This window comes from Oxyura jamaicensis, chromosome Z (assembly GCF_011077185.1).
Source record: "Oxyura jamaicensis isolate SHBP4307 breed ruddy duck chromosome Z, BPBGC_Ojam_1.0, whole genome shotgun sequence".
Classification (NCBI taxonomy): domain Eukaryota; kingdom Metazoa; phylum Chordata; class Aves; order Anseriformes; family Anatidae; genus Oxyura; species Oxyura jamaicensis.
The window spans coordinates 30,255,036-30,265,871 of NC_048926.1; the positions used below are offsets into that span (position 1 = coordinate 30,255,036).

The following is a 10,836-nucleotide window of genomic DNA, read 5'->3' on the forward strand; positions in this document are numbered from 1 at the left end:
TAGTTTTCGCAAGAAGCTAGGAAATAATTATTAAAATATATTTATAATCATAAATATATTTATATTATCTTATTATATATTATCTTATTTATATATCTTATTTATATATCTTATATATTATTTAAATAGATTTATAAATATAAATGTTTATAAATAAAATATAAATAAATATAAAAATATTTAAGAGATAAGTTCTAGTACTTCCCTAAAGCAAACTGAAATATTCTTGGTTTAGTTCATAATAAATAGAAGTTGTGACTTCTAAGGCAATAAAAATGTTTTACAGGAAAAGCACCTAAATTAAATTATATATATATATATATGCATACACATTCTTTCACCTCTCTAGCTTCAGTATCAACTACATGTACATACCAGTATCAAATATATGAAAATCTTAGTTAGAAAAATAGGTTTCAGGCATATTTGTCTGTGCTCTAGATTTGATAAACTTCATATGCGTATTTATACATATGCATTTAATAAGAAAATGTTGTACATTACCATCCTGCATTCTCCAACAAATTCCGTGCAATGGGTTGAGGCACTGAGCAGTTGTAATAACCCATGCCTATATAGGACCTCCATATCTTGTTCTTGCTTGCAATATTGTATAAAGTTTCAAGGATTTCATTTTCACCTAATTGAGAAAAAATTATGTCAGAAAATTTCACTTACACATAATGCTAGCAGATCTTAACTAAAATGACTCGTACCCCTGAGTAAAAAAATACAGTGTCAGAGACACACATATAAACAATAACAGAATGAGGCTGAAATGATAAAATATTCTGAGAAAGTTTAAGTTCCACCAAATACAAGCATTTCTGCCTAGTTATTTAAAAACATCTGATCTGGATTAAATATATATATAACCCTTCTAGGTTGTCTGTTCACATTAACTAGATTTGACAGTTCAGTTGCAAATATTTCATTTTAGGATGTTACACCTTTTTTAAGACATTAAGTTAAACTAAACAACAGAAATTTCATTCTCTGACAAAAATGCAACAACTGAATAACAACAATGTTCCTACTGATGTGGAAATGATAATGAGAGAAGGAGATGCTGGCAAATGACTTAAGGAGCTCTCCTTTTAATGCAATAGCGTTCTGGGTCTCTTGCACATGCATTAAAATACATCTCAGAATGGACTTTTCATTAGCCAGTCCTTATAGAATCAGCACTAGATGAAGCTATAATCACTCATAACTGATTTAATGTGCTTAACAGAGCCCTTTTTGCATAGCAGGACTCAACATCAATCATCCAGGAGCAATTTCTTAATACTAGAGAACATTTTTTTTTCCTTCACAGATTCCAGGCACTTTCTGTAAACAATAGATCGAATGGAAGAGTTTTATTCATTTTGTTTACTATTCTTCATCAGTTTATTAAAAAACAGTGTGTGAATACTATATTTCTATCTTAAGAAATTCTATTTAAGATTAGCTTTGAAATCAGTCTGCCAATCTAGTTTAAAGATTACAATACAATGCTTCTGAAGTGGGCAAAAATAGATATTACCACTTCAGCTCTGATTTCAGAATTTGCGTCTCTTCTTACTCTTACTTGAAATGCTTAGATGTTGTTTTTTAAAATATGTTTTTTTTTTTCCCCAGATCTGACCTTGAAAACTGCTGTATGGCAGCAGTACAGCAGTTGCATTAAGTTCTTCTGTTCATTCTGCATTGCAATCTCAAAAGCAGGCTTTGGAATATCAGGGTATAAATTATCAACACAGAAAAGCTTGGGACCTGGATGTTTAAAATCTTGTTTCTCACTGTTATTCCAATCAAGAGAGCTCACGTCAAAACATTTGTTGCTCTGGAATCTGTTGGCAAATTATTTTTCATAGAAAACATCATGGTTCTGAATTAATTTCTTCTGTAGCCATAGATACTAGCACTTCAGCTCTGATTACAGAGGTCATCCCTCTTCTTCCTTTTACTCTTAGAGCTGCTATTGCATTCAATGTATAAAGATTATTTTTTTAAAAAAGTCTTTTTTTTTTTTCCCAATTAATTTATTCCACAGTCATCTAAATCACAATCCCATCCACAAATATTTTTTTTTTGTATGGATCTTCAGTTCTGACTTCAAAGCCCATTCCTTCTCTGCCTCTTACTCAGTCTACTGTTACATTCAATATACAAAGGTTAATTTCTTGTTTTTAGTAAACTGCAAGGTGTTTTTTTTGTTTGTTTGTTTGTTTGTTTTTTCTCCTTTTTCCCCGGAGATTCAGGAGCCTTATGTTTCTTATACTTAAACCCAGCAATGTCCAAGGAAAAGTTTCTAAAACATAGTAAACAGTTCCACTCCCCCACACTACTCCTACAGTGCTTATTCAAGACAGATTCACTTGTTATTTATTTTAGTGAGGGTTTTAACATTACAGAGATCTTCCTCTATCACTTGCAAACCAAAACCTTAATGAAAGATGGTTCTGTGTTCAGTTTGAAGGGGAGTGTTGTATTCTTGCAAAATTCAAACTTCATCAATTTTTTTGGAAATTCCAAAGCATTTGTTCATTTGACTCCAAGGTCAGCTGAAGGCAGAAGTTATCTATCATTTATCTTGCTCACTAGCCCAAAATGTCACACACACAAAATGCATGAAAAGCATAAATTCCATAGTAAATACATACCACAAATACTGTACTATATGCCAGATAGTTTCCTTTATCTGCCTGACAGGGCATTTGTTCTAGAAAGTTATTAGTCTTTTCTCAGTGAATACAGCTAACAACTATCATGTGAACACACTGAACGTTTGACCGAGCTGCCTGAAATAACAACACCATTTCCACACTGATTTGATGCACAAAGCAAAAAGCCTTAGTGAAACCATAAGCAGCTTACGCCTCATTTAAGCTTCCAACTTAAAGGTAGAACCACATATAGCACTGGCTATATTTTCATAGTTACGTGAGTTACCTCTGGGGACAGTCACACTATTAGCTGTAATCAGGGTAGTGAAATACTGTAGGGCACACCCACTCCATTCCTGCATCACCTCACTTGCCCTGCTCCATCAGTCATAACAAGGGCAACAGCATTACCAGCTCAAATACACACCTCCAACATTCAGCATGCTTCTCCAAAAAGACCTGGAATGACCATTCCTTCACAGTGCCCCATGCTGCCTTGAGGTAGCTCAAAGCATGAGGCACCTCTTTAAGGAGTCCCATAAGGAATTGCACCCCTGAGCATCTCAAGTCTACAGCCCCTGATGTATCTGTAAAGCCTGGCTGGACAAAAGCAAACATTAGTCCATATAGATTTATGACAACTCAGTTTTCCACACATTAAGTGCTTGCTTCCCATTGGTATAGTTCTGAACTCACAGAAAACTAACCCAAGCAAGGGTCAAAGAACTAGATGCATACATCGTGGCCCAAACTCTGTTCCTAACAGCAGCCCCTGCACTGGTGGTTGGACAGCTGTGCATGGTAGAAGGCATGGCTTGGGATGAGGCACAGGAGGCTTAGACTAGAGACAAGGAGAAGCTTTTCACTGCTGGGACAGCCCAACCACAGAACCAGGGCCCAGGCAGGGTGGGCCTCTGCAGCCTGAGGATCTCACACCCTGGCTAGGTGAAGGCCTGAGCAGCCTGGCCTGGGCTAGGCCTGCTCTGGGCAGGAGCAGGGCTGGACACCTCACCAGGGTCCCACCAGCCTCAGCAGGACCTTACATGCTGGTTCCCAGCAGCAGCATTCCCTGCTCCCTCCAGCCTAGCTTTTAACAGCATATGCCTATAATGTGACTTGTGAAGGGTGTCTAGTGTAAGTGTCCAACACTAGTAGAAATGAAGAAGAATGGTAACCACAAGTGTTATCTTATGCACGCCTAATAACCTTGTCAAGCTCAAAATCAAATAGCTGAGTTTTCAACTTAGTGGACAGAAGGGTCACTAAGTCCAGAAAATTAGAGATTTATTCTGCTGTATGTATCTTAGGGCATATGTAGTGGAAACACTGTAATCTTGTAAATGTTTGATGCTAAAATATGAACAAGACTAACATTTCAGCAAGTGTCAATATCTGTGAGTTAAAACCATAAGACCTCAGTGTTGTATTACAAATTTATTTCAGCTCTCCCCAGCAACAGGTGAAATACAGAAATATCCAAAATGGGGAAATAAAACGGAATAAAAAAATTTACTACTATTAAGAAACAGTTGGAAATCAGCCATCAAACTTAGTTATTTCTTGGTAGTTTCTGAAACAGCGTGGTTGAAGTGCCTTTATCTTTAATTCATTTCACCGGTAGTAGTCCACAAATCCTTTAAGAACCTTATTCAGCAAGAAATAAAATTGCCAGGTAAGTCACTGCAGATGGTCTTTATTCCCCTCATTATTACATTAGATATGATCAGAGACAGTACCCAGGATAAAGTTCACTGATCTTGCAGTACTCTTATCAGACAGCTGTGGAAAAAACTCACTAAGGCTACCACAAGGACACTTCAGGACTACCACCCCCTACATTCACAGGTAGAAAAAACAAAACACATCACAAAAATAGTAGGGCTTGAGTTATCCTGTCATAAAATGACAACTGTTATTTCTGCTAGTCTTTTAGTGGTTATCATAGCAGTCAGCAATTGCCCAAGGGAAGGGTCGAAAGCCAACACCGCTTGCTGCCCTGCCACCTCCTCCAGTGGCATGGGCTACCCACACTTACCCAGCCTACCTGGAAAGCAGAGGCAACCTAGCCTGAGCATGCTGAGATTTGCCTTCATGGTAAAAACAGAAACAGTCTCTTACAGTATGACTGCTTCTGAACCACAAATTCTTTCAGAAATGTTTAGGCTGTAGACCCAATTGGTTGCTTACACAGGTTTTGTAGACTAATCTTTGTAGATTCTTAAGTTTTATAAAACAAGTAGGAATGTTTTGGAAGAAATCATGGTACAATTCATAGACTCATTCTTTTAATTCAAATCCTAGATATTGGATTAATTAACAGCATTGCAGGGATAACTATCACTGATACACAGTGTCAGTCTGCAGGGATAAAAGGATTACTTTTATAAAAAGTGATCTGTTCTTTGACTTCAAATGGGTCAGTCACTACATATGTGCTAAAGCACTTTCAGTAATTGAAAAAAAAAAAAAGCTAGCATTCACTTGTAGTCACAGTGGGAAAATGCTCTGTAATAACAGCTGATCACAAATAAATAAATATTGAACAGATGCCTAGCCTTTGCTGTGAATATTAACTAAACAGAAGCTATATGCCAAAATAACATTTTCTCTGGCCTACATCTGCCGAAAAAGCTGACTGTAAAATCTTCCCTTCTAGAGGAAGTTCAGAATAAGTCCTACAAACTGGGACTTTTCACTGCTTGGTCCCTACTGGCTTTCACCGTTATGTTCAGGTGTTTTTACAACACTGTCAGTGGGCTCATGGCAGCAGGCACTTTTAAAGTGGCTTTTTTCCTTTCTGACAGAAGAAGAACATGGATACTTCTGTCATATGACATACAAATGAAAGCAACTCATTTCAAATACCTCTTAGCACAAGTTGCACTATTTTTCTCCTTCACCACTCACAATGTCTATACTAGAAGATGCTTGCCAGAAGAGTGCTGAGAAAACTGAAAGAGTATTTCTAGTGTAGATGCACTTGTGCACACTTGTAAATGTAAAGCTTAGTATTTACCATTCACACATATGCTAATATCCAGTTGAGGCTAGAGTCCTTCTCTGTCAATATATTGTCTGTCAGGGAAGTAATGAAGTTTGAAGCACAATTCTGTGCTAAGAAATCTAGGAAATATAACACAACTAAGTGCTTCTACTGTAATAAGATATTTTATTTAAGAATGGTGGAATACGCTGTAACATCTAAAACAACTTTTTAATATAAGCTGCAATATAAATTGGAGGATTTCTGTTGTTGCATGCAGACAGCTGATTGATTTTCTAACTTTTAGATTATTTGTGACATTACCAAGTGAAGGATCTCTAAAGCAAAACAATCCCATTGCCACACCTAATCAAACTTTGAAGACACATACATCAAGTGTCTTTTCCTTCCCTCTGCAGTTGGTGCAGTTTCACAGCTTACACGAGAGCCTTGCCTTCACTGAAGAATCTCACCAATTTTTCTAGATCAACTGTGCAAATACATAGTCCTCAGTAGACATTTTTCTCCTGTGAAACCTTTTCCTTCATTTGGAGTATAGCTATGTTATTTCACATTTGGATCTGAGGCAAGGCTCAAAGCTACAAAATCTTAAAAAACTAAAAGCAATTACAGAGATATGGGATACTCATCTAGACATTTATGGTATACGCATGATTTCCTTGGGCTGCATTGTGTAACTCTAGCTGTAAGCAACAGCTTCAAAGAGACTTCAGTGCAAGCTCAACTGCATATCCCAATATGAAGGAGCAGCACAGCTCGTTTCTTCAGCTACACACTAACCTGTCACTATGACAGGAGCCACTGTTTGTTTGCTCTTGTTAGAACAGCTGTTCAGAAAAATGGAAGTGTATACTTAAACCATTAGAAATTGCCACAGTAAGAACTTTACAAATACTGTACTTAACACATTTTGAATGGCCTTGTCCTGTTCTCTCACTGCATGTATGAGTTCTGAGAACAGTAGGCATAAAATTGTCTTCAAACAAAAAAAGCATGTTTAAAAAAACAGTCCAGTTCTCACAGTGCTTTCTCCATTTGTTATTTCTTTTAGTACAAGGTACAGGGATGAGAAATGATATACCATTCTTGCATAAGAAATTCCACACTGGTAATTAGAAAGACATGATTCCTTCTTATTGTACCATTAGAGAGAACAAGTTTTATCCAGAATATGATGTTCTAGGTCCAAGATGTTCATAGTGAAACTGCCTAACTTCAATCTGAGACTTCTAATTCTGCTTTAACAAGCTGTGAAGTTTTCTACTACCAATGGAGTGGAAAACTATGTGGCAAAAATCTACACAAAGTTACAGAAGACAGCTAGTCAGTCCCAGTGAGGGAAGAAGAAAAGGCAGCAGTGGACAGACAAAAGTTTTCTGTACTTCATCTCTTTTGAGAACTCACTGCATGCAGCGCAATGTGAGACTGCATCACAGTCACATTCTTTCAAAGTTTACTATAAGAGAACTTGAACAGCATAACAAATGAAGCAAAGAGTCAGTGGACTACATGCACCATTATCTAATGAGGTCCCCTTGCACGGTAAGAACTTGCATGCAATAGACAATAGACCATCACCGATTCATAGTTGATTTAAGAGATATCCCCTTCAAACAACATGAAAATCAGTATGAGAACACACAGAACTGCATCAAGATTCCAACTTAAGTTGGCATCACTGGTTTGGTGTTCATTAACGTGAATTTTTAAACGCCTAACTGTGCAGTGTCACAGTAATGTCCATTTTAGTAACATAAAACTTATTAAGGATATCATGTATTGAATCCCACAAATGAAGAACTGTTGTTTTTTTTTTAAGAAGTACTTATTAGTGGTAACTTGTCTCCTCCTAAAGATTAAAAAAAAAAAGTATCTAAGAAATTCTTTTCCCTGAGGACAAATACAAATAGCTCTTCAGTCAGGGAGTATCTTGACCAAAGTACCTTAACTATAGGAAAGCTGACAAAGGAAGTACTTACAGCAGCAGCCACATGGTGATTAAATCTCACCTCTCCTGCCCACGATAGGGTGGGAAACTACCAGAAAATCAAGTGTCATTGCACTAGGGGAATGTTTCACCAGCTGAACCTTTCTGCCAACGCCCAACTCCATCATCCCAGCTCCAGCTTCCCTGGATGTGCTCCCTGGCTCCGCTCCTCATTGCGGTGCCCCACCTGGCACCCACCCAGAACTCCCTGAGGACCCAGCAAGCACGCTCCAGCTGTGGTGCATTGGTGAGCAATTTGAGGAGCCTGGCACAGGGACGGCAACAACTCAGGCAAGGGATCAAGACATAAATACAAAGCTAATACCAGCCAAATCGCCTCTGGAATCTGAGCAGCTAAGGAGATTTGCAAGTTTTGCTGGAACTGCTTAGGTAGGTGCACTTTTAGGCGTTTCCTGGGTGATGCTTGCACGTGATGTTCAGTGTATCAAGACCGTGACAACTTTTAAAGATGTTAACATGAGGACTCAAGGAGCCACATCAAGTTCTCTTTAGCGATTTGCTGTATCGCACTGGTGCCACAATAGCCGGCTCAGATGCTTCACATTCCTGCTCTGAACCCACCCCCCTCAACCGGAGGTACTCAAAACGCCGGCCGGCAGCCTCTCGAGCACCGGTTACAGGGGAATACACACGGGATTTGCAGGCTTTTAGGGCGTGCATGCTCGCACCCGGGGGCGCGTGGAGCACACAAAGGAGCCGCGCAGCAGCACGGGAGCCGCGCGGGGACGGCAGCCCCGCCGAGGGGCGATGTTTCGCCACGCCTCCCCCTCCGCATCGGGATCTCGGGACAAAGCGGCGGCCCCGAGCCGAGAGGCGGCTCCGGGGAGCCTTTTGCCTCCGAGCAGCGGCAGGCAGAGAGCCTGGGGGGCGGCTGGGGGCGGCGGGGTCACTCACCCACGGGGTCCTCCATCCTCAGAGGCCTGCGCAGCCGGATGCTGCCCGGGATGGCTTTATCCATCAGCTCCTCCACGCTCTGCAAAGAGGCGGCGGCACGCCGGCGTTAGCAGACCCCAGACACCCCCTTAAATCCCCCTCCCCTCCCCCACCCCCGCCGCACGGGCACCCACCTGCACCCCGAGGGCTCGCAGCATCTCCCTCTTCTCCCCCTCCCGGGGGCCGATGTGCCGCCGGGAGAAGTCATCGTGCTGCGGCAGCAGCTGCTCGATGCACCGCGCCGCATCGCCGCCTCCACCTCCTCCTCCACCGACCCACCGCTGCTGGTGGTGCCGGTGCTGCCCGCCGCCCCCAGCCGGCCGCAGGTGCCTCGGCGCCCCCCTGGCCGCCAGCCGCCCCCACCAGCGCCCACAGCTCTGCATGGCCCCGCCGCGGCCACCGCTGCCGGCAGCCCACGCTTTGTGGCCGGGGCGGGGGCGGCGGCGGCGCGGCCCCCTCCGGCGGCGCCAATGGGGCGGGGGGGCGGCGCCCTGATCGCCCCTCCCCGCCGGCACCCGGCCCCCCCCCCCCCCCCCCAAAAATCCCCCCTGCTCGGCCCTGGCCCCCGGGCCCAGGGTCCCCCCCCCCCCCCCCGCCGGGGGGACGCGGCCCTGTTTGCTGCCGGCAGCCCCGGGAAGCCCCCCCGCGGGGCACGGAGCCGGCTGAGGGCGTGAGCAGGGGGCTCCGTCCTCTCTTAGCTCCGCAGCGCCTTTAGGTTTGGGAATTTGGGCTGGAAAGTGGCGTCCTGCTGAAGCGCGGGGCGGGGGGGGGGCGGCCAGCTGGGACCCGCTCGCCCCACGCTCACGGAGCGCAGAAAGGCATCCGCACAGGCACCGGGATCCTGACTCGTACCCCTACCCCTGCCTTCCCTTGCCCGAATCCCATCACTTCCGGTACCCTACAACCAGGCGTGTGTGCACAGCGTGGCTGGAGCAGACCTATTGTGTGGTGGCCACGGCCAGCTGAGGGCATTCTGGCCCTTTGGCACCCTGGAGTCAGGGGCTCTTTCTCCAAAATGGATTGAAGACTCTCAGTTTGTCCTTCGGGTGCTCAATGGGAGTGTCGTCCAGGCTATGTCTGCAATGACCGTCAGTGCCAGTGGCTGTGAAGGGTCATATGCACACCTGGAGGATGGTTTGTGGACCAGCATCTGGAAACGACAAAACCAACAGTAAAGTTGTGGTGCTCCATCTATGGTACTCTATCTATCCGTCTATGATTAATTTCATCATAAACATCAATATCATCATTGTAGGAAAACTGGCATAGATGCCAAGAAATATCTCTAATTAAGGTAAACACTTTCCTAGATACAGTCAACATTGGGTGGTATTTCCATTGCTGCAGTGGGTTATGTAGACATATCTGGCATTAATAAGAAGAATTTTGGGCTTAGCCTATTTAGAAGTAATGTTAGAAACAGAAGTATTTAGATAACATTATACATTATGCTTCATGCTCACTATTTCTGTACTACAATTTTAACACACTTTTTACACATCATCCTGGTCACTGTTTTTGTCATGCACTGGTGACTCTTCCTTCTAAGGATGGTGTTAAAATCCTCTGAGAATTTACCTCTCTGGCTTGGCTACATCCCTCCGTGAGGGCACGAAGCTGTGACCTGAGGAAAAGGCCTCAGGGGCAGAGAAGAGGGCAGGTGGCACAGCACCCTCTGTAATCTGCTGAGGCTGTCGGCTGGCATGCCACAGCCTCTTGCTGCCTCCCTTTTGCTTTAACTTTGGATGATGCCTGCTTGGAGCAGAGAGAGGTCAGTTGGAACCTCACAGAGTCATAGAATTATTTGGGTTGGAAGGAACCTTAAGGATCACCCAGTCCCAACCCCCGACATGGGCAGGGACATCTCCCACTAAACCAGGATGCCCAAAGCCCCATCCAACCTGGCCTTGAACACCTCCAGGGATGGGGCATCTACAGCTTCTCTAGTCAACCCGTGCTAGTGCCTCAACACCCTCTGAGTGAAGAATTTCTTCCTAATATCTAATTAAATCTCGACTCTTTTAGTTTAAAGCCATTCCTCCTCATCATATCACTCACTCCTGGACAAAGTATGAGTCAATTCTCAACTTTCCTGTAGGCCCCCTTTAGGTACTGGAAGGCTGGTATAAGGTCTCCCTGGAGTTTTCTCTCCTCCAACTCCCTCAGCCTGTCTTCACAGAAGAGGTGCTCCAGCCCTCTGGTCATATCTGTGACCCTCCTCTGGACTCGTTCTAATACAT

General features: G+C 43.2%; 1 protein-coding gene and 1 long non-coding RNA gene across 2 annotated transcripts in view; one reads left to right on the forward strand and one right to left on the reverse strand.

The window, feature by feature from the left end:
• GLDC (glycine decarboxylase) overlaps window positions 1–8,979 on the reverse strand; it is a 46,945-nt gene extending 37,966 nt beyond the window's left edge. The window contains exons 1-3 of the mRNA XM_035309606.1: window positions 8,731–8,979; window positions 8,558–8,636; window positions 505–640 (exon numbers count right to left, since the gene is read on the reverse strand). Coding sequence (XP_035165497.1) covers window positions 505–640; window positions 8,558–8,636; window positions 8,731–8,979 — 464 coding nt within the window. The remainder of the gene's footprint in view (window positions 1–504; window positions 641–8,557; window positions 8,637–8,730) is intronic.
• The window catches only part of LOC118155942, a 25,849-nt gene extending 15,298 nt beyond the window's left edge, over window positions 1–10,551 (forward strand). The window contains exon 3 of the long non-coding RNA XR_004746073.1: window positions 10,389–10,551. This is a non-coding gene — a long non-coding RNA (uncharacterized LOC118155942). The remainder of the gene's footprint in view (window positions 1–10,388) is intronic.
• Window positions 10,552–10,836: the final 285 nt, after the last annotated feature.